Source organism: Guillardia theta (genome assembly GCF_000315625.1).
Source record: "Guillardia theta CCMP2712 unplaced genomic scaffold GUITHscaffold_172, whole genome shotgun sequence".
NCBI lineage: Eukaryota > Cryptophyceae > Pyrenomonadales > Geminigeraceae > Guillardia > Guillardia theta.
In genome coordinates this window covers 38,408-64,270 of record NW_005434504.1, presented here as the reverse complement: position 1 = coordinate 64,270, position 25,863 = coordinate 38,408, and the positions used below count along the sequence as shown (strand labels likewise).

Here is a 25,863-nt window from a genome sequence, read left to right as displayed (position 1 = left end):
ATCATCAGATCTCACTTGCACTCACCATCGCGCGATTACGTGTATTTAACACTGTAGGGTTGCGGGGGACGACAAGAATGCTGGGCAAGTGGCTTAAGATCCCAAACACTACTGGCATACCCCCTAATGACCTGAAAATGTTGGAACAGCTTGAAGATACCATCGAAGAGCTCGACCAGACGGTCAGGAAATGCATGCAGGCGTCTGTGGTAACTTCCAGGAAGAACAAGGAGGAATACACACTTCAGTTCTTTCAGATTCTTCACAATGTACTGCGCGTAGAGTCCAACTTCCCAGTGCGGTACACGCAGGTGGATAGCAGTAACTTTCACAACTCACTGGAGGTGAATGTTAACTGCATGGAGAGCGTGGACAACCTCATCCAAAACTGCGCGCCTATCGCCATGAACTTCTTCGAGTCGCTTACGCGCGTAGGGGACGATGACGGCCCGGCGCAGATCAACGAGATCTTGGACCAGGTGCATCTCTTACTCATTACCTGCTGCAAGTTGCATGAAGTCTTCAAGGATGTTCAGACTAGGTACCAGGCCGCGCACGAGGCTTACTCGAAAAACCAGGATCAGGCCTCCTTCATGGCCCTGCAAAAGTGCATCTCGCAGATATGCGAGAAGCTCCGCACGGTGACGATCAACCCCACGCTCAACAACACCAAGCGCATCATGTGGCAGATCATGGTCCACGAAGATCAAATGATGCCCAAGGCACAGAGTCTCATCTTTTCATAGGCCTGGTTTTATTTTTTTTTTGAGCCTTGGGATGTATAAGACGGGCGGGGCTGCCGGCCGGACCCAAGTAGGATGGTCCACTGGAGGTACGCATTGCGGTACCTTTCCGCGACGTATTTAGCAAGGGTACAGCCTGGCTATTTTGATTCGGAGGACGGTGAGACGGGATATGGGATACCGTCCCATCATGCTTCCCATGCTCTCCCTTCTGGGAACATTCCAGGTAACAGCCGCGTACTTCCTGAGCCTCTCCGACCAGAGCATGCCGACGGCGGTGACGGCGGAGGGGCAGAGATTGATTCGGTGGACAGGCGGGGACACGCACCAGCTCCTCCGCTCCAGCCGCGGCGTCCGGATCAACGAGAGGGGAATCCTGTTCATCCGAGCCGACGGGATCCGGACGAATGGGTGGGAGGCAATCCCGTGCCGTCCGGGCCCGTCATCCCTCTGCACCACTGACGGGGGGAGCCGCTTCTTCCCGATCGGCTCTACCTTCATCTCAGGGAATGTGTCCGGCGTATCATCCGATATCTACCCGATCGCGGAGGTAGGATGCAGCTCAGCAGGGACGGGAAGGATTATCGTCGACCCAGCGGGGGTCTACGACGTGTCCGTCTGCGACGCCGTCGGGGAGAGGCTGGATGTGCTCTGGGATGGGGAGCGCGCCTTCCATCGCAGAATGGTCACCCCGACCTGGCTATACGTCGTTATCAGCCTCACCAGCATCTACCTCGTCAGCTGCACCGCTCAGAACCTCTCCCACCTGTTATTCCACGACCAACAGAAGACAGCCATCCCCATACACCCGGAGTCGTACCTCCGCTGGACCGCCCGCGCCGTGGAAATCGGCGGGGTTGCTGCCACCGTCGGGCTCTCCGTGGGGTACACTCTCGCTGGCAGCGAGCTCATCCTCAACGAGGAGATTGCATATGCCGTCGTCATGATCGTCTACATCGCCGTACACTTCGCTGTGCTTAGCTACAAGGTCCTTACTACAGACACAAAGCACCGCGTCGCCCACTTCCTCACCTTCAATCTGAACACGGGGATACTTCTCTTACTCACCCAGAGCGTGTACAAGACCCTCGCGAACCCATATGTCGGGATCCTCCTCGTCATGCTCACCCTAAGAAGCTTCTATAAACTCCTGGAACTGCAGGTCGGGAGGTGGGCGGAGGGGAAGGAGGTACGGAGCGACGAGCTGGCGTGCGAGACCCTGCTGCTCCTCTTTGATGCTACCGTCGTGGCCCTGACCCACTATGTCGGATTCCGGAGGTCCTTCCTCTTCCCGTTTGAGGGGGATTCGAGCTTCGTGGTGGTCTGTGTGTTCGGTTGGTTCATTTCTAGGTTTGTTATTAAAGAATATTGAAATTAATGGGTTGAAAGGGGTGGGTGCGGATGCGGGTAGGTTTTCATGGGTTACAACTGCTTGTGTTGCTACCGGTTGTATCTGTGGCCGTTGATTTCAACTTTGTGGCCGACTCGTGCTACTTCAATGCGGACTTTGTAGAAAGTAAAGGATCGGAGGCCTACTGCGCTTGCAAAGCGGGGTTCTTCAACCCTCAGCCGGAGAGTTTTGATGGATGTTTCAGTTGTGGCAACAGTGCATTCACATACTTCTCTCCAGACTATTGCAACAATGCTCCTTATGCGGGATTGTGTAACAGTGATGGCGATTATGTTCACCAATGTACCAACAACCAGTACAGAACCGGGTGCGGCCAATCGTATTATGTCGCGGCTGGCGCAAATCGCGACATCCAGGGCTACACCCCCGGCACTTGCAACAATTGCGAGACGTGTCCCACAGAGTTTCCGTACCCGGTGCAGTACCGATCGGGCTGCTCGGGAACTAGCGCGGGGACCTGCCAGCCCTGCACCACTTGTAACTCGTACGACATCGAGAGGCAATCATCAAATTATGCCGCCGGCTGTGGTGCTCCAAACAATCCGGGCACGTGCACGTGGTGCTCGGACGCGGCGGCGCAGCGGTGCGGGTCTGCGGAGTGGCTCAGCGGGTGTGGGGGTCTTGACCCAGGGCAGTGCATCGGCTGCAGCTCCGCAACGGGCAAGTACTGCGTAGAGGGGCAGTACCGCGATCCAGACTTCACATGCGGGAGGACTTTGAAGGACATCAACTGCCTCCCCTGCGAATCGTGTCCCGACCCCAACGAGGTGAGGATCAACTGCGGCAAGATTGGGGCAATCACCACCTACGCGAGCAGCCCGGGCACCTGCATGCCATGCCCAGAGACATGCCTCTCCTTGGGGGTTTACAACCAGTATGTCCTCAATTGTGGAACTTCACAAAACTGTGTCCAAGGTAGTTCTTGCAGAATAGCCGATGAAGGAGGTTATGTCTACTCCACCGCATACTACATCTTCGATACTGTATGTGCACCCAAGACCGCTTCAATGCTCTCACAGCAATATCAATCAGATGGCGTGGACTCGATTATGACCTGGGTGGAGCACGAGTATTGCATGTCCCCCTTCCACCGCTACTGCACCGTGAACCGCATCCTGATGACCACGATCGTCTCTGGTGGGCACGCATTTGCACAATGTGCCTGCCGTGCCGGGTTCCACGTGAAGTACCAGAGCAAGGCAGCATTGACGGATGAAGAGACGGATTGCCTGACGGAACAGGGTGATACATTGACCGCATATTACATGTGCGTCCGCTGTCCCGTTCACACGTACTCCACAGATTACGACATCGGATGCAAGTTCTGCCCTCTGGGGCAAAAGCCCAACCAGCAGCAGACGGCGTGTGAGGACTGTCCGCGCGGGACAAAGCTTCAGCTCCTCCCGAATCAAGGCACCAACATTGTGTACGTCTGTGTCCCGTGTGAGCCAGGCACGTACCAGGACGGTACCCCACAGATTGACTACTGTAAGCCCTGCCCCTTCGACCAGTATTCCGGCTACGGGGAGACTTCCTGCCACTACTGCGACGGAGCGACGAACCACTCCATCGACAACGTCCACTGTGTGCAGTCCTGCGGTGGCTTCTGCGAGTACTGGAACTCCATCACCCCGTCTACCAAGTACAGCGGGGACAAGGTTTGCCCGGACCGGGAACCTAGCAGCACCTGTGTGGACTGCGGTTCACCCGTTTGCGCTGTCTTGAAGCAGAGCCCCACCCACACTGTCTTGGACGAGTGCAAATATTGCGTTGCCTTGGGCTTCGATAGCACCACGAAGCAGGACGCGGGTCAGGGCTTGCTCTTTGTGAACCAGTCGGATGTGCCGGGCTTCAGCTATCTCTCGTGCGCAGCCCTCCCCTTCGAGGTGTGCAACTCTGCATTCCGCACGGCGCTCTCCAATGACCCGCAATACGCCCTCTTTGGGAGGTACGACTGCCAGGGGTTCAGCCGTGGGGAGATCAACCCGCCTCCAAGGTACGGGAGCTGCTTTGACTGCTACTCGCTCTCCTCCACCTGCCTTGCCGGGGAGTACGTGGAATCGTGCCAGTGTAGCGACACATCCGCAGGGACCCAGGCAGCATGCACCCCCCAGCAGCACTGCCGGACATGCTTCCCTGTCGTCTCTCCCAATGCCGTCATCTACAAAGCCACCGAGAGGCTGTCCTGCCAGGTCACCTGCCAGCAGGGTTACACCGGCATATCTCTCGAACAAGTCTGCACGGAGACCTGCGGGGAGGCGCCGACCTGCGGGGGAGTGACGTTCCCCATCCCCTGCTCGCCACCGCGGAAGGCGTACTGCGAGGAGTGCATCAACACGCACGCCAACATCGATGGGCTCATCGTGGGCGCGGGGGCGTACTCCATGGAGGCCAACTGGATCGATAGAGATTCCAACTCCCGGATCGGCAGCTTCGAGAACCTCATGATTCTCAAGCGGGCGGTTGCCTACGAAAACACCCTGTGCGTCAGAGGGAATCGGGTCGTGGGGCAGATCAACGGGATTGGGAGTGCCTCTTACAACTCGCTTGCAGATCCCCAGGTGTTCCTCTTTCCCACACGCTGCTACTGGGACGGCAACTTGACCTGGCAGGACAACCTCAAGCTCCTCCCCTTGGAGAATCGCTTCGTTGACCCGGGCACCCCGCAATGGGAGACGAACGCGGTGGCGTACGCCATACCGCAGAACAACAGCCAACTGGGCGACACTGTCCTCTTCTTAAGGCTGTTTGCAAACACGAAGACTTTGAGAATAGGACCAATAGACTTGTCCTCCGCGGATGGAAAGATCAATGGATGGGTTGTGTCCTTCCACTACAAGACGACACATAACGCAGCAGCACAGATCACACTTGGAAACACATTGACAAGCACTCTTCAATCGCAGGCAATATGGGACATCGCCATCCTCACCGGCTTCAGTCACTACTCTTCCACCGCGGTGCTATCGGTGGGTTTCACCCCCATCGTCTGGACGGATCTCTACCTCGACGAGTTCAGCGTGGTCCCCAACTTCCTATACGGCGCCCCCACCTGCAACACAGCAGACGGCGTCGAACTGTGCTCCGGTGCACAGCTCAACTTCCCAAACGAGGCCAACCTCCAGGAAATCTACGGCGAAGGCACACTCCCCGCCACCCTTCCCTTCGGGGTCCGGCAGTTCCACCTCGTCTTCACCCATGCGGCTATAGCCGGCAGCCTCTCCGTGTGGATGGAGGTCAATGACGAGAAGGTCCCGATCTGCACCAAGGACCTCTCCAGCAGCGTGTCGCTCCGGCACATCTGCACGCTCCCGGTGTACCTGAGCTGGCGGGGGGCTGCGCAGTACCCGCTCTTTACGGAAGGCCCGCCCGGCCTGCTGACGGGCAGCCTGCACCTCACTCTCCACCCGATGGCGTGCTCCTACCGCTGCCTCTTCAGTGATTACTTCTTCACAAACGACCGCTGCGTGCGCTGCAACACCACCTGCCTTCCCGGCTCGGCCTTCCAAGGCTGCAACCCGGACGGGACCCCGATATGCGTGACCTGCGCGGAGGCCCTCCCCGGCTTTGCCAGATGGCTCCCCAACGTGTGCGAGTACGAATGCTTCGAAGGGTACTACGCGGCCAACTCCAGCGCGTGCCTGGCATGCCCCACGTCGTCCTGCCCCGTGGGCCAGCACCGAGCCCAGTGCCAGGCGGTCGTCGGAGCCACCTGCCAGGAGTGCACAACCAAAAGGTCTACGATCGCAGCTTACGAAACGTTTGAAGAGTTCATCACTCCCGGTATACCCTTCGACTCGGATAACTGCATCACGCAGTGCGTGCAGGGCTCCTACCGCCGGGAGCCCAACTGCCTGCCGTGCCGGACCCTGCCCTTCGCGGGATGGGAGCTGCGCAACTCCACCCCACATCGTACACTATCGTGCACGCAAGTCCAGAACGCGCTAGCCGTCGCCTGCGTGGGGCTGCAGCACGGGAGGTACACGGGGTATGCCACCGGGATGGATGAGGATTGCCCAGCCGTGTGCGACGCGGGGTACTACCCGGCAACTTCCGAGGTGGCCTTCACGTTGCCGTTCTGGGAGGCGGGGACAAGGGCAGACGATAGGACATTTTCAGAGAGGCGCTTAAACCTAACCGTCTGCAATCCCTGCATGGAAACGACTTTATCAAACGGTGCCTACACTGCGGGCTGCTCCTACGTTTGCGATGTAAATTACGTCAAGAGCCCCACTGCCTCGAAGCCACAGAACTGCATCTACTGCCCTGGGGAGGCCTGTCTGGCAGGTGAGTACCAGTCCGGATGCCACCTGGAAGCCACCTGCCTCCCCTGCACCTCCCTGGCAGACCCCCACAGGGAGTTTACCGCGGTAGGCCTATTCGAAGACCCGAACTCCTGCCCGAGCCAGTGCTCCTCCTCGTATTGGTCAACTTCAGCGCTCAGCAATTGCACAGCCTGCACCCCCGAAGCCTCTCTCTCATGCAACCTCTCTTCCAACTACATCCAGGCCTGCACCCCTACCTCAGACGCTTCTTGCAGGCCCTGCTCGCCATCCTGTGACCCTGGATACTTCACTGCCGCCCTTTGCTCCGACCATGTGGACCGCGTCTGCGACCGGTGCCTGAATCCACTCCCCCAGCACGCCAGGTTCCTGGCGGAGTGCATCGTGGAATGCATACCAGACTATGTCAGGCACAACGCAAGTTACTGCGGCTTCTGCGACCCAAGGAGAGTGTGCGGGGTGGGTACCTACTTTGATGACTGCAAGGCCAGCAATTCATATGTAGGATGCTCCCCGTGCCGCAACGGCCTCGAGCAGAACCATAGCGTCCTATACCTTACCCCCGGTGAACCCTACCAGCCCTACTCCTGCTCCTGGAGGTGCGCGGTAGGGACGGTGCTCGGGAGGAACTCCACGGGTGGGCTGGCCTGCGTTACCCGCGTCAGCGACATCATTCCCACCCCGGCACCACTCCAGACGCCGCCCTCCTCGTGCCCCCCGGGGCAGTACCTCAGCCCACAGCTCCTCTGCGAGCCCTGCACCAACACCATCCCCCCGCAGTACGCCATCTGGACCTCCGGCTGCACGTGGATATGCACACCGGGAAGGATCGCGGTGCAGGACCCCATCCAGCAGCGCTTCACCTGCATGGTCTACGCCGATTACCTCGACATCGTGCTAAACACCCGCCGCGTGCTGATCCAGAACCCCTTCAACGACACCTACCGTCCCCATGTGGTGGGCTACAGCCGGGAGGCGGCCGGGCTTGGGGCGGCAGGGTTTGCCTGCCTCGTCGGCTTCGTCGGCATGGCCCTCGTGTGTTGTCGGTACAAGTGAAGGATATAAAACAGGTATTGCAGGGGATGCATGAAGATGAAGTACGAGGCGGTGGCCACCAAGCAGAACCTCCGGAGGCTCTGGACAGAGGTTGCCTTCGGGGAGCTGGTCGTCTTGACGCAGCTGGCGGCGGCGGCTTTCGTCATGCAGTACAGCGTCTTCTTCTACCTCATGTTCAGCAAAGGTGGGATCCGGAACTTCGATGCCCCGTACTGCCAGTCGCTCTTCTACATCAGCGACAAGCTCGCGGTGGACAAGGGCACGGCGAGCCTCATGGTCATCAGCGGCATTTTGTCCTGGGTAGTGCTCGGCATCATCAGCAGCCGCAATCACCCCCTCCTGAACCGCGGGGTGGTCACGTGGCTGGCCCTCCTCGGCTACGCAAGCACCATCGCCGTCGTGCTCTACGACAACATCTCCGACCACGGGGACATACACCTCCTTGGGGCTGGGGTCCTGGCATTGACCTACATCTGGGCGCAGCTCAACTACAGCCTGTCGGTCTTTGAGTATGGCAGCATATCGAAATTCACCGCCTACGCCACCGCGGCGTTGACCTGCCTCTGCATTGTCTTCTTCGCCGCCTTTGGGATCGTCTACATCGCCTACAACAACATGACAGACCCCTGCATGAGCAACGTGATTATACTCGAATATATCGTCTACCTCCTCATCTCACTCAACAACATCGTCATCTACACCGATTTCACCGCGGCGCACGCGTACGTGAAGCTGCACCCACGGCAGTATGGACAAATAGTGGAGTACGTCGTGAAGGACCAGGATATTCCCACGGGAAAGCCTGTGACGGGAGGGAAAGGCATGGCAAGGCACGTCTGAAACTCGCGGAAGTATAAGAAACACACTCTCAATTTTAATAAAAAAAAAAACAGAAGGAAGAATGATCCCTGTCCTGGCCTACGTCGCCCCGATGGTGCTTGCCGTCATGGGCTCGGTGGCGCTGATGGTGTGCTACCAGGCGTTGAGGCTCGTCCTCCCTGACGCGGAAGAGTTCCAGAGAGACCCACCTGTCTTCAGCGCCGGGGGCTGCGCCCTGCTGTCTCACGGCTCGGGTGCTTCCAAGCACGACCTGCTCGTCACTTCCAGAGGGCCGCCATCCTCGCAGGCGGTGGCGTTTCCTGTTAATTCCTGCGAGGACAAAAAGCTGTCCCCATCGGCCTCGAGTGCCACCCTCTCCACGGGACCGTTCGAGGATGCAATGGAGCCTTCATGAGAGAAAGGGTGTGTGATTTCTGTAATGTTGCAGTTAACGACCGTCTCGGTGTCGCTGAGGTTCTCCGTATCGGTATCGCTAAGGATATCCGTATCGACGTCGCTGATGTCTTCCGTTTTGATGTCGTCTGCAAGCTCATCCGAAATGGTGATAATATCATCGGCTTCTCCTGATTCACTCTCGTCCTCTGCTTCGCTCTCACCATCCTCGTCATACCGGAAGAAACCACCCCCCTTCTTCCCAGGGTACCAGTCCGAATCGAAGCTCACCTCGCTGGCGCCACTGTCTTCCTCTCCCTCATCCTCATCGTCGTCGTTGCCATCCTCCCTGGCATCCTCTTGCAGAATCTCCGGGCAAGTCCTCCGCATGAGCCTTTCCCGCTCGAACTCCGCCTCCAGCGCCTGCGCGGCGGAGCGGAACTGGGCGCTGCGCTCATCCAGCTGCTCCCACTCGAGAACCTCCCGGACGCGGTTCATGGCGTCCTCCACACACCTTCTCTTGGGCCTCTGGCTCATGCGGCAGTGTCGTACCCCACTGCGTCGTTCCCTTCATGATGGATGCATCCTTTTATTTGCAGGAGAGAGCGGAATGGTCTTTCACACTACCTACGCCACGTGTGTCTCGTTCAGCGGTACAAACGCCTTCTCATCCCCGTTGACCTCCACGTACATCACGTGTCCATCTACGAGGGCAAAGTAGTTCGGGAGGGGGGCATGGTTCCGCCGGACAGGGGCCGGCTCTTCCTGGGAGGCGAAACCATTGCACTGGAACGGGTTTCTTCGGTTCATCCCACTCTCATTCCCGTGGCGGCATGGGACGTTCCTCCCGTTCTTGTAATGGCACTTATCCCCAAGGAAGTGCCCACAGCTCCAGCACACAATGGGCTCTGGCATCCAATTCTTGTACCATACATCCAGCAGGTCATCGCTTGGCTTCCACTCCTCCTTCTGCCGCGGTGGCATGTGTACATCGGTGCCTGCATAGTGGCGCTCGCCATGCTAGCCGATGCAAAAAAAAAATCTTGAAAAAAAAACAGGAACTCATCACCCTCATACCCCGACCTGGGTCCCCAGGGAAAGGCCCCCCCCCCTTGGCCAGAATCTGGAAACCGTTAAACCGTTAAACCGTTAAACCGTTAAAACCTTCAACCACCGTCCGGCGATTCTTTTCCTTTAATCATTTTAAATAAGGTTCGCAGGACATATATATATATATACATATATTACATACATAGATACATACATATACATAGTATGTATATACATACATACATATACATACATATACATACATACTATATACTATATACATACTATACGTATACTGTCCGGCGAACCTTCTTTAAAGGTTTTAAAGACCGTTAACTTTAACGGTTTAACGGTTTAACGGTTTTCAGAAATCTGGCCAGAGGGGGGGGCCTTTCCCTGGGGACCCAGGTCGGGGTATGAGGGTGATGATTTTTTTTTGCGAGTGTTTTTTTTGGTGTGGCGCGGTGGTGGAAGGAAGGGAAGGGTGTGTGTGTGTGAGTGTGAGAGAAAGGTGGGATGGAGCGATGGGCGGTGTTGAACGCGGAGGTGGAGAGGGCACTGGACCCGAGGGCGGAGGGAGGGAAGATACCAGAGGGGGTGGACGTGGGGGAGATGATGGAGGAGTGGCTGACGAGGACGGATCCAACAGAAAAGAGCACGGCGCAGGTCATTCTGAGCCGAATGCATGTGCAAGGGTGCGTGCTGGCGAGGACGGCCCACCTGGTGCTCGAGGTGGACGAGAGGAGGATGCAGGACGTGGTGCCGGGCTGCAAGGAGCTCGAGATCTCGGAGGAGCCGGTGGACTCGATGGGGTGGCGGGAGCTGAGCGGCGCGCTGGACAACGTGCAGCTCAACTGGACCCGGGTGTCGTGCCTGCCTGGGGCAAGGGATCTGTGCTGGAAGCTTCTCGCCCGCTTCGGCTTCTTCGCCGCCTATGGCTTCTACGAGAGCGATGTCATCGGGGTAGACGTCGTGCACGATCGAGAGGTCCTTCAGCATGAGGGGAAGGAGGGTCACAGGCTTTCCGATCTCGCGAAGGTCCAGGCCTTGGATGCTTTCTTCTGTCTCTTCCGGTACCTCTGGCTCCTCGCACGGGAGACACCCGTGCCCGCTTCCGTCCCAGAATCGGACGGCCTGAACCTTCAAAGGTTCCACTTCGAGGCGGCGACCGACACGTACCACGGGGCGACGATGCACGACGATGTCCACTGCGGTGCGATCCTGCAGTACATGCACCGCTTCTCCGGGCTGTATCACTCCGTGAGCCAGGCCGTGTACTTCCACAAGCCGACATACCAGAGGAGGCGTGCGCCCATGGCCCTGGCGGACTACGAGGAGGAGGGTCGCACTGCCTTGGACTGGATTCCTGTGTTGCAGCAGCTGTACCCTGAACTGCCTCTCTATCATGAGGCTGTGGACTTTCGCCGGATCTTGCAAGAGAAGTGGTGCTGGCTCCACGCCCCGGGGAGGGTCTGGCTCATTCAAGGGAATGGAGACTCGGTGAGCGTGTTCTGGGACCCCCGCCCCGTACGACTGCTGGAGCTCTATCTCTCCAGGGTGGATATAAGCGGTTCTGGTGGTGTGGCTGCCAGGGAATGAGTGGAAGGGCGAAGGAAGTGTGTGTGCCGCTTATCTCCGCGGAGTTCGATGGAGCGGGCGATCTTCAGGAGGAGGTCAGGAGCATCCGCGAGAGCGTCAATGAGCTGAAGAAGGTCGCGTGGAAGATCAAGCATGGATTCATCCGCTTCGAGGGCAGGGAGGCAGCGAAATTGTAACGAGGGGGAGGGTGTCTTGCAGTGCGGATTTAAGCGGTGGCTTCCGTGGGTGCGTAGGTGGGAGTGATGGTGCTTGGTGATTCGTCGGATGACGAGGTAGTAGAAAAATATAAAAAAAAGACTGTACCCGTTCCATCACCGCAGATTGATCCTGATGAGGATGAAAGGAGAATGGAAGTTGATGCATTGCGTGAAAAAAAAAGAAAGGACAGAGAAGCTGAACGTCTGAGAGAGGACAACCCTCCGGATCTGAAAGCGTTCATGGCTAAGTACGAGGAGGAAAGAAAAAAACAAAAGAGGAAGGATAAACTTTTGAAGGAACAACTAGATGACATTTCAGGCAAATTGAAGAATTTTGTCAGCTATGATTATGTGGCGCAGAACAAGGACGATATGCACGAACTAGTTACGAAACAAATCAAGCAATATGTGGACGATTTACATAAATCAATCGATGATAAGTACACCTCGCTGCGACCTTACACGGAGTCGAAGACGGATACAAAGTCACAGATCAACATCGATGATGCAGCCCTGGAGGAGAAGATTTTGAAGTTGCTGGAGGATGTGATTGAGAAGAGAATCGAGACCCAGGTTATGGCGATCCAGCAGAATAAGTCGAAGATGGAGTTGACGGAGAAGAGAATGAAAGGCATTGAGGATGCTATGGAAGCAATCAAGCAGAATCAGATGCGGTATGACGGCGAGGATAAATCTTACAAATTACGCATGGATAGATTCGAGCATCAGATCAAGGATGTGCGAGATAATTTACTTGATAAGCTGAACTCGATATTCGGCGCTGAACACAACGTAGAAGATTTGTTGGATAGATACAAAGAAATACGTGACGATATTACCCGTCGGATTGAAGAGATTGAATCGAAGAACCAGATGGTCTTGCAAGACGTTGATACTGTGAGGCAGGCTACCAAGCAATGTGCAGATCACATCGATGTTTTCACTAACACGTATGAGGAAATCAGGGAGTCTGTGAATGGCATGGAGTCCAGGGTCACCGATGTTCAACGCCGTGTGCTTGAGAGTGGCCAACTCGTCAGTAATTTTCAACGCGAGGTCAGGACTGAAATGACTGGTATGAAACAGGGGTTGGATCAACACAGGAGTAGTTTGGAACTTGAACTGGGAAAGATTCGTGAAAATATCACAAGTTTTGATAATGTCATTTTGAAGCATAATTCTTCGATGGAAGGCCTTGAACGAGAGCTTAAAGGCTTAGGGGATAAGGTCAAGGAGCTTCAGTCGCAACATATGAAGGTGGAAAGAGGATCCATGGATGCAGCCAGAATATTGTCAGAGATCGTTGGTCTTCAAAACAAGCTGGAAGTCTACATCGATGAGAAGGTACAAGATGTTGAAGCTAGACATGCGGTTGATAGGAGCAAATTGGATGGTTTGCAGGCTGAATATGTTGAGCTTTACAAGAACATACAGGATGTGAGTCGAGAGTGTAAGAAGGACTACAGATCAACGATTCAACAAAATGACAACAACAATTCGGCGTTGAGAACTGAGCTTGATAATAAGTACACGAAACTTGCATTCCAGGTCAAGGAATTAGCAGACCAATTGAAGAGGAACATATCTCAAAATGCAGGAAAGGGTAGTTCTACCGGCGCAACCCCGGGTGTACGTTCCACGGATACCAGCTCGATCCAACGTGATATGAGGGGGTTGCAGGCAAGGGTAGACGCTTTTGATGGAGAGCTGAAGACGATCCAAGGTACACACAGGAAGGATCTCGAGAGGGTGAAACAAGACCTGATGACGGAGATGGACCTGCGTGGGAAGGAGCAGAGTGGTGAGCTGCAGGCGTTTTGCCATGACATCATCGAGGATGCCTTTGAAAAGGTTTACAACCCTCGTCTTGATAATGCAGTGCGAAGGGTTGACTTGAAGGTTGACGAGCTAAAATCAAACCTTCTTGGTGTTGTTGCAAATGTTGAAGAGCTTCATGATGAGGTGAGGCAGCGGGGTCGTGCGCCCACCCCACCAAGAGCGGGTGATGATTCCGGGGAGATCGAAGAAGATATCCAGTACGATGGAAACAACGCTTCGAAACATATACAGGATGAGATGGAGAGACTGCAGAAGAAGATCGGTGAACATACCAAAAAAATACGTGAGATTACATACAATGCGCAGAAGTCAGAGCTGGAATGGGACGAGAAATTTGTGTCCTTGCAAAGGGATACCATCGGTCTCTCCACAACTATGAAAAATATGGACTTGGAGATGGATAGGTGGGGAGACTTTAGACGTAAACAAACTGATCTGAACCAGGAGGTGAATTCCTGGAAGGTCACCATGGATGAATCAATGCAGTTCTTCAAGAATGAACTGGTCAGGATTGAAAAGGGTGTGAATGATGTGTGGGATTCAATGCCAGATAGTTACGAACCACATGACAAGGGTCAGTCGTTTGATGTGTCTGGTATTCGACAGGAATTTGAAGATTTGAAGAACATCGTGGAGAAATCTGAGAATAGAACACATTGGTACCAGCAAAAAATACAGGACGTGATGGTGTTTGTTGATAAATTTGCAGAGTTGGAGAAATATGTAAAGGTTTATTTGGAAAGAACGCGACAATCGATGGATGTATTCAAAGGGGATACAGCGACGTCCATCGAACAACTCCAAAAGGAAATTGAGGCGGTCAAGGAACAACGCATCCCTAGCCCAATCAGCCGCGACTCCAACAAGAGTGGCCAGCGTTCGGACGTGACGGGTGCCTGGGATGACTTGGAGAAGGGGAAGATGGAAGAGCTGGTTATTCGTGTGGAGAATATTGAGCAGAGGACACGTGATATTACGGCAGATGTGTCTAATGTGCAATCGTCGCTTGCAGAATGCCTGGATCTGATTGGTGAGTTTACAACTGAAGTTGAATCATTGAAGCATGGCGCCAAGATGTTCGATGAAAGACAACATGGGCTTGCAAAATACCAGAGTGATCAAGATACTAAATTACAGACTTCAATAGAGACAATGAAGAATGAATCGGATAGTTTGAAAATCCGTGTGGATGGTCTTGAACAGGAAATCGATAGTGTCAAACAACAACATACCGCTATTACAAATAACCAGCCCGATTTGGATGCATTGCTGCAAGAGGCGAGAACGGAGGCTGAGAGGGTGTGTCATAAGAAGACAGTCGGTATGGAGGCCCGTATGGACTCCCTCCAAAAGGATGTGGTGGCTGTGTCTGAATTGGCCGAATCGCATCACGATTTTGTTGAAAGGGCACTGCGGCAGACGAAAGAGCTCGAAGCATCGTTGGATGATGTCAAGGAAGTGGATGCAAGGCAGGATGAAGCCATCAAGGCATTGGAGGAGAGACAGGGTGAACTAGATTTGAAGGTGGATGCCATTTCTAAGCGCCCTCCTCCCGCACCCGTTGTTACGGATGATTCTGCGTTGAATTCCTTTAAAGATAAAATCACGAAAGAAGTCGATAACTTGGGCACTCGGATCAACAATGTTCAACACATTGCAAAGAGTGCTTTGGATATGGTTCAAGATAAGAATACGAAACTGGAAACGTTAGAGGAAGAGGTGATAGACTTGGCAGGGAAGGTCACCGCGCTGCAGGCACGCCCTTCTACGGTCTCCCCGCCACGCTCCGATAGCAGCGAGAAGGGCCATGCTGTAGCGGAGGAGTACAACGAAGCCCTGGCCCCCCGCCTCCGTGCTCTGCAGGCCGACCTCGAAAAGGCATCCAAGATCTTCTGGCAGTACGAGCACGGATTCATCCGTTAGCGCGGGAGAGCATTTAAGGGGTGCAGTGGGCAGTGCAGGAAGGATGTTGATTGGGGCTAGAAAGGGTAAGAACAGGAATCAATCCACCGTTCCATCGGTACTCCCATCCCCTGCCGCCGCCGGTGGGGACGGGGATTCGACATCCGGGAGTGATGAACAGATAGGGGCATGGGGGTCCGGTAGTGCTGACGTTGCTGCATTGAAAGAAACAATTGTTGAGCTTGAAAAGACGGTGACTCAATTGACAGATGAAATGAAGAAAAACAAGATTGAATTCACAGAAGGTTTAGATCGATTGCAGGCTGGACATAACACAATTAATGCAGCATTATCTGATATGGAAACAAAAGTCCAGACTGTGTTGGCGGCAGGTGGTGGTAATGCATCGGACGTTGCAGTGCAAGAACTTACAACGATGGTGAATGAAATAGCTGATAAAGTGAAAGCAAATGAAAAAATCTTAAGTGACTTTGAAACGATATATATCGGTAGAGTCGATCAATTGCAGTCTGACCACAGTAGAATCAATACAGAGTTATCTGATCTAAATGATCAAATCGCGAAAACCAATCAAAATATAACAGATATGAAAACGAAATTTACTGATAATATCAAAAAGCAATTCCACGAATATCAACAAAAGATACTTCTGGAAGTGGATTCACGTATCCAGTCAAAAATTGATGGAGATATCGAAACTAAGCTTAATCTTCGTGAAGATAATCTTTTGAAAGATATAAGAGGGGATCAGCGTAATATGCAAACGTCGTTGAATGAAACAAAAACAGAGCTTTTGAAAAAACAAAAGGAATTAGAATCGAGATTGATTCGGATCCATCAAGAATTTGAAAAATATCGTAAGGGTCATGAAAGAAAACACCGTTTAGCTCCAGCTCCTGATGAAGAGATCGAGGATGCATCAGATGTTGAAGAAGATTCACACCCCATGGATGATCTGGAATCCGACCTAAAGCCCCGCCTCATTGCGCTGCAGCAGTGCCTCTCCACCGTGGCGAGCGCGCTGCACGATTTCCAGTCGGGCCGCGTGCGATGAAGCGCATTTAAGATGCGGATGGGTGGTGGCATGGCAGGGAAATGGGAGATTCTGTGGGCGACGTGCTGCGGGATATTGACGCGATCCAGGCCTACGTGGACAGCCTTGGTGGCTCGGTGAATTCATCCGTGGTGCGGTTTGGTGTGAAGGCCGGTGATAAAGATGAGAGTTGCGATGCGATTCTTACGAAGATGGAGTTCCAGATGAAGGACCTGATGGATCTAGCGTACAAAATCCGGCACGGCTTCGTGCGCTTCCCTAGGGAGACCGCGACGCTGTAAGGTCAGTGGGTGTAGGCCTTGGAGGCGACGAGGAGGCCGATGTCCTCGGGGAGGAGGCGGGGGAAGCGGACCTTGCTCAGCGCGCGGGAGATCTGCACAGAGATGAATATGGCGAAGATCTGCAGGGAGAAGATGGCAAGGATGAAGGCGAGGAGGAAGCGCCTGGCTGCGGTCGTGTGCTTCCCGTTTCTGGATGACCCCGGGGTCATCTTTCTGTTTTTGTTTGTTTTTGCCATTGCCTGGATCGTAAATAAATGGATTGTGTGTAATGCTTCGTTCCATCCGTGTATTTGGGGAGTGCATGGGAGGGGGGTGGTAAAGTATGCAGCATATGCAGAGTAGGCTGGATAGTGCGATGGAGTGCCCGTGGGGATACAACCGCCTGATCCATGATTTTTTGAACCTCTTGCAGAGGGAGGATGAATTGGCGATGCAAGGGCAATCCTTTGGCCCCCTCTCCGAAGAGCGCCTGACGTACGGGCCGGAGGGCCTTAAGATTGTCTCCCCTGTTGTGTACAAGGGGGAAAAAGCGGCGGTCCATCACGTCCAGTGTGTGAGGAGCGTATTCCGCGTGTTCTGCCGCATGTGCCATCGGTGGATGCGAGGTCAGGACTGGACGTTTGTGGCGTGGCGGATGCTGGATAGCAACGACGCGATGTTTGATCAGAGGTATCAGCAAGACTACCTCCTGACGCTGTCAGAGCAGAGCCCTCGGGTGTACAAACACCTTTTGATCTGTATACGGCAGCCGCGGTCTTCGGTTCTTTGATTTTCTTTTTACTGAAAGACCATCCCGTCGTCCTCGTCCGATCCGACAACAATGAGGAGGCGGTCAAGGGCGGAAGCCATGGTGCTGCCGTGGGGAATGGACGAGGAGACGGTGCGGAGGTTGGAGGAGGTGTTAGCGATCTGGCGGTTGATTGTGTTGATCCTGGAAATGCGAATGTTGAGGTCGTTCAGAGTTTGGTTGCGCACGTCCTCGTGCATGTGCTCGGTGATGCTCACGACCATGTCGCAGAGGTTGGTGATGAGGTTGGTCTCTTCCTGGATCCTGCGGAGGAGGAGGTTAATTCTCTCTTCTGAGTTCTGGTGCATCTCCCTGGACGCCTGCAGGTCGATGCGGGTGTTCTGCCACTCGTGGTAGAAGTAAAGCATGTTGCTGGTGGTGAACTCCATGCCCGTCTCGCTCCGTATCCTGTCCCGCTCTTCTTGCATGCGCATCCGCTCCCTGTGCCGGTCGCAGGCGATGCGCAGGCGGTGCCGCATCCAGCCCGCGTGGTTCTTGCCCTTGTCGATGCGGTCGAGGAAGACGACGAGCCCGTTGTTGATGCCGCGCTCGATGACGTCGCAGCTGACCCCGTTGCGGCAGAAGGAGCAGAAGCGCTCGAGCTGGGCGGCCGTGATGTTGTGCCTTGTGGGGATGTGGACGAGCATCTCCCAACGGTGCGGCACCACTTCGGAGGACCAGTACCACTCTGCCATGAAGCACGCCTGCAGCAGGCGGAAGACCGAGACGCGGAAGTGGATGTCACCGAAGCCGTAGAACGCCACCCTCTGCACCGCATCGCTGTGCTCGTTCTTCGGGGCGACGATGTAGTTGCTCATCTCGATGAGGAATTCGGTAAAGGCGGGCAGGGACGCTGGATCGACGACCCCGTGGATCAGGACGTGGTCGTACTTCCCTGAGAGGGACATCGATGTGTTTTTGCCGTGCGTGACGCGGGGGTGTGCAAGGTGATGGATGGATCCTTTTTTTATTATTATTCATTGACCCGTCTCTGCTTCCGAGAGGGAGGAGAAGTCCGAGTCGGAGAGGGATGAAAAGTCAGCGTCAGACGCCACCGGCGAGTGGATAGGTGTAAAGGTCTTCCTTTTCTTCACCGGGGTATTTGGCATCTGCAGATCAACCGTGGTCGGCAGCGGGGAAAGGATGCCTTCGAAGTCGTCCTCATCCTCGCTGCCTTCTGCCTTGCTTGCAAGCTTGACGAATATGGTGTCCTCGTTGAGCGACTTGATGAGCCAGAGGGCGAGCTGCGGTGTAGTGTCCATGCGTGGTGTGTGGTGTGAGGGTACGGTCGGCGGCGACCCTCTTTTTTAAAATAGGGTCTCGAGGGGGAATTTGAATTTTTTTTAAAAAAAAAACGGTCGCGGGGCTCAACGGCAACCGTGGGGTAATCAATGCCGGGTCGGCCTCAGATGAGTGCGTCCGATTTTGTATCGGAGCTGCGCGGCATCGTGGGTGCGACGAAGGATGTGGCGGTGGAGGATGAGCTTCGGGAGTCTACCTCATGTCTTAGCACATATGAACACTTCAAGGATTACTGCTGCAACAAGGCCTTTGAGGTCATCGGGGACGACAACCAGTACAAGCGGTACTTTTCGCAGTGCAAGGAGAACGCCGATGCATGGGCAATCAAAGTCCATACAGGGGTGCAACAGGTGATGAGTGACATCAAGACTGTGCAAGCCATGGTGGAGACGCTGCAGACACAGGGGAAGGACAAGCTATATCGTCTCTGCTTGGAGGTGATGACGAGTTCCGCACCCCCCGTACGACGCAAGAATGGGTGGTTCATCTGCAGCATCTCGGGAGCCAGGTCGGACATGTGTGTGGAGGTGGGAAGGCAGGGGAAGGATTCGTTTTCGATTGTGGTGCACCAGAAGTTCTCCCCCTTCATCCTCTATTTGTGGTTTTGTTGTAAGATCGAGCACATCGTCAAAAACCAGGTGCGGGTATGGGTCGGGAGACAGGACACAGACGAGGTCGACCAGCTGTGCAGGCTCTTCCAGGAAGACGACGCCCTCGTGCAGAGATGGTACAGCATCTTCTGCTGCTCAGTATCCCACGTGAAGCTGTCTATATTGATGGAGTCCAGAAGCCACACCGTGGGCATTTCTTAAATGTTTATTATGTGTAGGACAAGTGGCCGTGCCGGAGCCGGTCCATGTCCACCCTCCTGCAGTGCGGCCTGAGGATGTGGTAGAGGTCACTGGGGGTGCAGAGCCGGCTGTTTTCGCTGATCAGCCTCCAGAGCAGCTTCTTCCGCTGGATTGGGCTCTCGTCGATGAGTGCCCCGGCGAGGTCGTCGTTGTGCAGGCTGTTGCGCAGTGCTAGGACGAAAGCCTGCGAGCAGAAGACCTTTTTGACCTGCAAGGAGCTTTCGTTAGGGACGTCCTCAAAGAATCCGCTATCCGGGAGGACGGCCTTCATCGGTTGGTACAGCAGGTCGGCAAAATTGTACGGCACGCGGCGTTCCACCAGGTCGATGGCGTAATCGAAGAGCTTCGCGCTCTCTACAGGGTCGAGGCGAAGGTGCAGTCCCTCATAGTCCCGGCTGTTGTAGGACTTTCGCATGTTCACCGACATGCTGAAGTGTTCCCCCATGAAAGTGGTGAGACTCGGGCTGTCGTTGGGCTTCTCCTCCCGATGAACATACAGATCCACGTGCGCGAAGGGCCCCGTCATGAGCTTGATGATCCGGTCGGATAGCATCACCGGCCGCCGGAACACGAAGATACATTGGATCGGGCTCTTGCGGAGGGGGCTGTCGTTGCGTGTTTCGGGTGGGGGCTTCGTCGTCTCCTCCCCGTCCTCCTCACTGATGCTGAAGCTTGGGGCCATATCTACAAGATGTTTTGCTTCCGATGTATATAGATCTTTTCGTGGCGTCGTGTGAAGTACGCGATCGGTTTGCATAAAAGTACCTTGGGGTTCTTTGGGTAAGGATGTCGGAGGCAGGGAGTGCAGAGATTCCAGAGAGGGGTTATGAATCTGATGTCCAGTCGGAAGGTGAATTAGATAAAGGCGCGATGAATGAGTTAAAGGAAGATATCATTCAAATCATGGAGGCAAAGATTGATGTGATAATGCATGATAAAACCAAAACATATTTGCAAATGATCACTAATCAGATGGCATTTGTTAGAGAAGAGATACAAAAGCAATCTGCGTACATGCGTAAAGTGGATAATTTAAATGTAAAAGTAGATAATTTGTTTCCCTTAAACGAGGAAAATAAGAAATTAAAGGAAAGAGTTCTGGTATTGGAAAGGATGATGGAGTCAGCAGAAGAGAAATGGGACAATCAGAGTTTTACGGGTAGTGAACACACACACGCCAGTATGATTCACCAAAAATCGAAAACTATGAAGGTGATACGTGCTAGATTGAATAACTTAAGTGATGAGATAAATAATATGAAAAAGATTACAGAATCACTCGTAAGAATGAAAGAGAAAATTGTGGATCTACTGATAAACGACAAGCTTAATCATAAGATTATCAGAGCCCTTACAATAGACCCAACTCAGACCACGATGGATTTGAACATGAACACACTGGCGGCGATCCGCTCGGACCTTCAAGACGTGGCTTCGACTTTCCGGGACTACCAAAACGGAATGTACCGCTAAGGGTGCTTGTGAATATCAACCAACAGGCGGTCCATGCTCTTCCCCCTCCTTTCGGGCTCTTCGGTCTCGTTGGCATGCTTGTCTTCGGCAGCTTTCTCGTCGTGCTCCTGTCTCACGGCAATGGATGAGAGGAGAATACCGGGCTCGGGGGTGTGGCAGCAGTGGGACTGGCCGTGCCCCGGTCCCTCGGCCCTCATCCAGGCGGCGTAGCGCTCGGGGTCGACGACCTTGCCCTTCATGAACCGCAGGCTGGTGTAGATGTTGACGAGGAGGTCGGCGCAGATGCGGATGATGAGGAAATCGACCTGGGAGAGCATGACGAAGAGCGCGAAGACGTTCATGACGCAGCAGTACAGCGCCCAGATCTGCGTGATCATGATGCAGGTGAACTTCGAGTAGGGGAGGAACTTGGTCTTGTGGTCCTGGATGGTGTTCTGGATCCAGGGGGAGATGGCGTCGCCGACAAAGTCGTTGATGGAGGTCGAGACGAAGGTGAAGACGGCGACGCAGTTCCACTTGTACCAGCTGTTGATTTCCACCCCCATGATCTTGGAGTGCTCGCCTGGCCCTAGTGTCATGAAGTTCGAGTCCGTCACCCCGAGCTCGGAGAAGATCGCCAGCACCATCACCATCCAGGTCATCAAGAGGACGCAGGTCAGCCTCTTGTCCTCGAAGAGGCGGTGGAGGAGGTAGATCATGCCTCGCTTTCTATGGACTTTCCCGTCCCTGGTCTTGCCTAATTATCCCCGCGGAGCGCTGGGGACGAAACACACCCCTTCTTCCTTTTTTTCGTATATTACTTGAAAGACTCTATTCAGTTACCGCTAGGGGGGAGGTAGACAAAGATGTCGACATCGTGCTTGTCCATGTAGCGGCAGAGGAGGCGGAGCATGTGTATCGACCTGTAATCGATGTTGTTCTCGTGCGCGTAGTTCTTCATGTCATCCCAGAATGTCTCCTCCTTGAGAAGGTCCTTCGGTGTGAAGATGAATGGATTCTCGCGCACCTTCGGCTCGGCAGAGGAGGCGGGCGGGGCTGGCAGCGCCTCCATCGCGATCTCCGACTCGGAAAACAGGAGGGGGTTGCGCACACATATGGGCAACTGGTACTTGGTGGCGGTTCTCAAGACCTCCTGCGAGAGGAAGAAGTAGTAGCGGCAGCGGGAATCGTCGGAATAAAGTTTGAGCTGTTCCCAGAAATCCTTGTCTGCCTTGAAATCGTCGAGCTCGTACTTGATGTTGTCTTGCCAGTTGGAGAAAGACATCAGGTAGTTGTCGAGGTCGGTGACGAACTGGAAGTGGGGGTTCCAGATGCACTCGACGTTCCAGTTGGTGGCAAACTTGCATATATCAACTATCAGGCGGAGATGGGCCATTATGGCGCAGGCCTTGCGGCGGATATCAAAGACATGCAGGTGCAAGATGGAGTTCAATATGTGATCGTCCTGCGTGATGGCGATGGCGGTGCAGATGGCGATGATGTCCGAATCCGGAAGGTCGCGAACGTTGTGGACAGTGCTTGGAAAGGGGAGGGATTCCTTTTTCATGCTGCGCTCGATGAGGAATACGACATGGTCGATGAATTTCTTCATCAGTGAGATGTTCTCGAGTCCCATGAAAGGCTTGGTAAGGTCCTGCGAGACTGCCCTGTTGATGATATCTTTCGTCTCTCCGTCGTTGAGCCCGTCGTCTATGCACTTGTTACCATGCATGATGGCCAGGAAATACTCTGTAGGTTCGCGTACGGGGAAAATGCGCTCGACAAACGGCTTGGGGTTGAGCAGGAGTTTCTCACTGATCTCCTGCGCGAGGGTGGTGGCAGATTGGAAGCATGCGTTGTACTTGTTCTCGTATGGGATATTATCGATCCGGTCATCCCCCAAAGCTTCTATCTTACAGATGCACTCGTGATACTTGGCCACGTCGTGCCCTCCAAGGATGTCCTCCTTGCTTTCGGTGGAGATGATGTGCTGGGGGTAGCCATGCACCTTTCCGTCGAATTCCATGGACCTTCGGATGATACCAGTGCTCCCGCTATCAAAGTCGGGGTAGAAGATTCCGCGCACCTTTCCCGTAAACAGTATACCGATGTTGTCATCGTGGCGGTAGAAGCTGATGGATTTCTGAATCGGGATATTGGAATGCCTCCGCAGGTGAGCGCCGCGAACGGTCTCGTACATAATCGTGCCGATGGAGGGCTGGCCGAAGAAGACGCAGGTGAGCTCGCGGCCAATCTTCCCGAATCTGCAGTAGAACAGGTGGACCAGCTCGGCGACGTTACACGCGAAGGAGAATCCCGTGAAGACGAAGGTGCCGGCGGGTTGCGCGCGGAGGAAGGAGGAGAGCTCGTCGAGCGCCGGAGATTGAATGAAGGTACGGGCCAGATCCGCGACGGGCGTGTGGACCTTGACGTTGATGCTCTTGTCACTCCACTTGGGTGAGACGGAGGCGAGCTGAGTCAGTCCCCCGTGCTGGAGCATGCTGCGCTCCTCCTCCTCGTCGATGCCGAAAGAGATGACGATGTCATCGGCGGCGGTGCGAGCGGCGAACGCGGTGACCGGTCCGACGGTGAATTCCTGCACGACGGTGATGGACGAGGGGAGGGGGAACTGGGATCTGTTGTAGGAGTGGAGGGCGCAGTGGCCGTAGGCCGCGACCTGCGAATAGCGCACGATCCATTGATTGTGTGGCAGCGTGGCGGCACACATGGGGGAAAGCTGGGGGTGCGCGAAATTCCCCCCACCCCGCTTTTATTGGGGGGACCGGGAGGTTCGTGGATGGCTTTAATTGGGGGTGGGTGGTATTTATTACCCGTGGTAATTAGGTACAGACAGGGGGTATATTTAATTTAAATCTAAACCCCCTCTGCAAGGGGTGGGTGGTCGAGTCCTCTTTTTTTTCCTAAATGCGGAAATTGGGATAAAGAGGGGTGGGTGGGTGGTTTCACGGGGTAGAGCCCGGTAATTTAACGGGTGAGGGTGGTGATAAATGATCTGCTTCGTTGGCGGAGGTGGGGTAGGAGCGGGGTTGTATAAAACGGAGAGTGGCTCGGCGGCCCAACACAACAAGAGGATGCCACACTCCTTTTGGTTGCCAAAGTCTGACGGTGACGTGCTTTTGCAGAGGCCCACCCTATACAACCTCGATGATGTGCTGAAGAAGCATATCGATCCAAGCTCTAAGAACATCAAGAGGTTGGATGAGTTCTTGGTGGACTTCACTGTGCAGATCATTGAGACGGAAAAGTCTGATGACTTTGTGTATGAGATGCATGATAATGATGTCTTGTACGTGTCTGCCAGAGTGATCTGGGATGCCCTGTTTCGGTTGTTGAACGAAAGTGATGTCACCTTCATCAACAAACAAGTGGAGAAGGATGTTCAAGACGCCGAGAAGATCAAGGAGAATGATGGTTGGATCCACTTCTTGATGATATATGGGCACAAGTCACAGGAAAAGTATCTTCCCCAAGTTTCTCAGTCTTGTGAGTTTCGTCACAAGCTGGCGATGTACAAGCTCAATGAGGAGGCTGCTGAGCTCGAGAACGAGAAGAAGAGGCTTGAGATTGAGGTACTGAGGAAGCAGCTTGGAAGGCCATCTAAGCGTGGACGTGAGTCGGATGACGATGATGAGTGACGTGAAAAGAATAAAACAGCGTTTAATGATTCACAATTCCCTTGCCCTCTCCATGATCTCGTTCAGCGTCCGCCGGGGGATATGAACTGCGCTGCATACCCTTTGAAGGATGATGTTGCAGACCTTGTCCCTGACATGTGCTTTCATCCCCGTCCTCTCGGACTCCTTCGTGGCCTGGAAGAACTGGAAGATGACTTCGGATGTGTCGAGGTAGATGCGTTGCCCGTCGGGCTTCAGCGTTGCCATCCCGCCCCCGCCCATCTGCGTTGAAAGCGTCGCCCTGCTGTTCTCCTGCATAAATTGGAGTATTTCGAGGAGAAGATGTTTTTGCTCTTCTCGCATGCAAAAGAAGGGAAATATCGCCGTGTTGAAACCCTGAAATGGAGCCAGACCGATCTTTGTGATGCTGATCCTCACTGGGGTGGAGAGGAAGATGCAGATGGTATGGGTTATCGGATCTTGAACATCAGAGGTGCAGGTATTACACATGTAAACCATCATGTCTCTCAGGTTTTCACCTACCAGGAACAGCTTGGTGAAGCGCTGGAACAGATCCTTCTCCTTGTCTTCTTGCATGATGTGAGTTAGTTGCTGTCAGAGACACCCTTCTGTGATTTTGATTAATTTTTTTTAAATCGGGTAGGGTAGGGTGTTTTTTTAAATTGAGTTATTTTTTAAAAAAACTACCACCCACCCCCCCCCTCTTAAAAAAAATAGGGGGGAAAGGCCGCCCCTCTATTTGATCCCCATCTCTTCTGGTGGCGGCACAACCACGATCCGTCGCCACGCAATGTCACCCAAGAACAACTCCAAGGTGAAAGCTACCGCTACCCACCGTGTACGGACAAAGGCCCCAGACATCTTTGAGTCTCAAGGTGTCATGTTTACTGCATCCGAACAGATTCAGTATGATGAAGCCTTTAGTGTTAGCTATGGGTGGGAATTCAAGGATTGGTTCAAGACAGTGACATCTTCTGAAGAGAGTAAGCAGCACAATCATGTGTTCTTTGTCAAGAGAAGTTCAGTCGCCGAGAAATGCCTTCCATGTCTTGACATGGTTCCGCCTGCTGCTTTTACTGTGAAGCATAACATCAAGAAGCTTTCATACCCTGACAAGTACAAGGAGAAAGAATTCCAAGCTCGCTGCTTGCTGTGCGCATCCGACGG

The 25,863-nt window shown here is 54.0% G+C and overlaps 11 protein-coding genes across 11 annotated transcripts; 5 read left to right on the top strand and 6 right to left on the bottom strand.

The window, feature by feature from the left end:
- Positions 1-77: 77 nt before the first annotated feature.
- Positions 78-8,333, top strand: GUITHDRAFT_147772 (hypothetical protein; the record flags this gene model as incomplete). Its single annotated transcript, XM_005820569.1, has 5 exons — positions 78-479; positions 528-695; positions 970-2,068; positions 2,155-7,489; positions 7,517-8,333. 5 exons carry the CDS (start codon positions 78-80, stop codon positions 8,331-8,333), a joined length of 7,821 nt encoding a protein of 2,606 aa, XP_005820626.1.
- A 222-nt stretch (positions 8,334-8,555) lies between these two features.
- Positions 8,556-9,242, bottom strand: GUITHDRAFT_147771 (hypothetical protein; the record flags this gene model as incomplete). The annotated part of the gene is made up of 1 exon (XM_005820568.1): positions 8,556-9,242. One exon carries the CDS (start codon positions 9,240-9,242, stop codon positions 8,556-8,558), a length of 687 nt encoding a protein of 228 aa, XP_005820625.1.
- A 90-nt stretch (positions 9,243-9,332) lies between these two features.
- Positions 9,333-9,689, bottom strand: GUITHDRAFT_120171 (hypothetical protein; the record flags this gene model as incomplete). The annotated part of the gene is made up of 1 exon (XM_005820567.1): positions 9,333-9,689. The coding sequence occupies one exon, from the start codon at positions 9,687-9,689 to the stop codon at positions 9,333-9,335; it is 357 nt and encodes a 118-aa protein (XP_005820624.1).
- Positions 9,690-10,271: 582 nt separating this feature from the next.
- On the top strand, positions 10,272-15,313 carry GUITHDRAFT_147769 (hypothetical protein; the record flags this gene model as incomplete). The annotated part of the gene is made up of 3 exons (XM_005820566.1): positions 10,272-11,255; positions 11,312-11,467; positions 11,588-15,313. The coding sequence occupies 3 exons, from the start codon at positions 10,272-10,274 to the stop codon at positions 15,311-15,313; spliced, it is 4,866 nt and encodes a 1,621-aa protein (XP_005820623.1).
- Positions 15,314-16,259: 946 nt separating this feature from the next.
- GUITHDRAFT_120169 (hypothetical protein) lies at positions 16,260-16,648 on the top strand (the record flags this gene model as incomplete). Its single annotated transcript, XM_005820565.1, has 2 exons — positions 16,260-16,358; positions 16,457-16,648. 2 exons carry the CDS (start codon positions 16,260-16,262, stop codon positions 16,646-16,648), a joined length of 291 nt encoding a protein of 96 aa, XP_005820622.1.
- A 777-nt stretch (positions 16,649-17,425) lies between these two features.
- Positions 17,426-18,697, bottom strand: GUITHDRAFT_147768 (hypothetical protein; the record flags this gene model as incomplete). Its single annotated transcript, XM_005820564.1, has 2 exons — positions 17,426-18,330; positions 18,421-18,697. The coding sequence occupies 2 exons, from the start codon at positions 18,695-18,697 to the stop codon at positions 17,426-17,428; spliced, it is 1,182 nt and encodes a 393-aa protein (XP_005820621.1).
- A 147-nt stretch (positions 18,698-18,844) lies between these two features.
- On the top strand, positions 18,845-19,549 carry GUITHDRAFT_120167 (hypothetical protein; the record flags this gene model as incomplete). The annotated part of the gene is made up of 1 exon (XM_005820563.1): positions 18,845-19,549. The coding sequence occupies one exon, from the start codon at positions 18,845-18,847 to the stop codon at positions 19,547-19,549; it is 705 nt and encodes a 234-aa protein (XP_005820620.1).
- A 7-nt stretch (positions 19,550-19,556) lies between these two features.
- On the bottom strand, positions 19,557-20,345 carry GUITHDRAFT_120166 (hypothetical protein; the record flags this gene model as incomplete). The annotated part of the gene is made up of 1 exon (XM_005820562.1): positions 19,557-20,345. One exon carries the CDS (start codon positions 20,343-20,345, stop codon positions 19,557-19,559), a length of 789 nt encoding a protein of 262 aa, XP_005820619.1.
- A 712-nt stretch (positions 20,346-21,057) lies between these two features.
- Positions 21,058-23,768, bottom strand: GUITHDRAFT_147766 (hypothetical protein; the record flags this gene model as incomplete). Its single annotated transcript, XM_005820561.1, has 2 exons — positions 21,058-21,797; positions 21,884-23,768. 2 exons carry the CDS (start codon positions 23,766-23,768, stop codon positions 21,058-21,060), a joined length of 2,625 nt encoding a protein of 874 aa, XP_005820618.1.
- A 364-nt stretch (positions 23,769-24,132) lies between these two features.
- On the top strand, positions 24,133-24,696 carry GUITHDRAFT_120163 (hypothetical protein; the record flags this gene model as incomplete). The annotated part of the gene is made up of 1 exon (XM_005820560.1): positions 24,133-24,696. The coding sequence occupies one exon, from the start codon at positions 24,133-24,135 to the stop codon at positions 24,694-24,696; it is 564 nt and encodes a 187-aa protein (XP_005820617.1).
- A 30-nt stretch (positions 24,697-24,726) lies between these two features.
- Positions 24,727-25,272, bottom strand: GUITHDRAFT_147764 (hypothetical protein; the record flags this gene model as incomplete). The annotated part of the gene is made up of 1 exon (XM_005820559.1): positions 24,727-25,272. One exon carries the CDS (start codon positions 25,270-25,272, stop codon positions 24,727-24,729), a length of 546 nt encoding a protein of 181 aa, XP_005820616.1.
- Between the last annotated feature and the right edge of the window lie 591 nt (positions 25,273-25,863).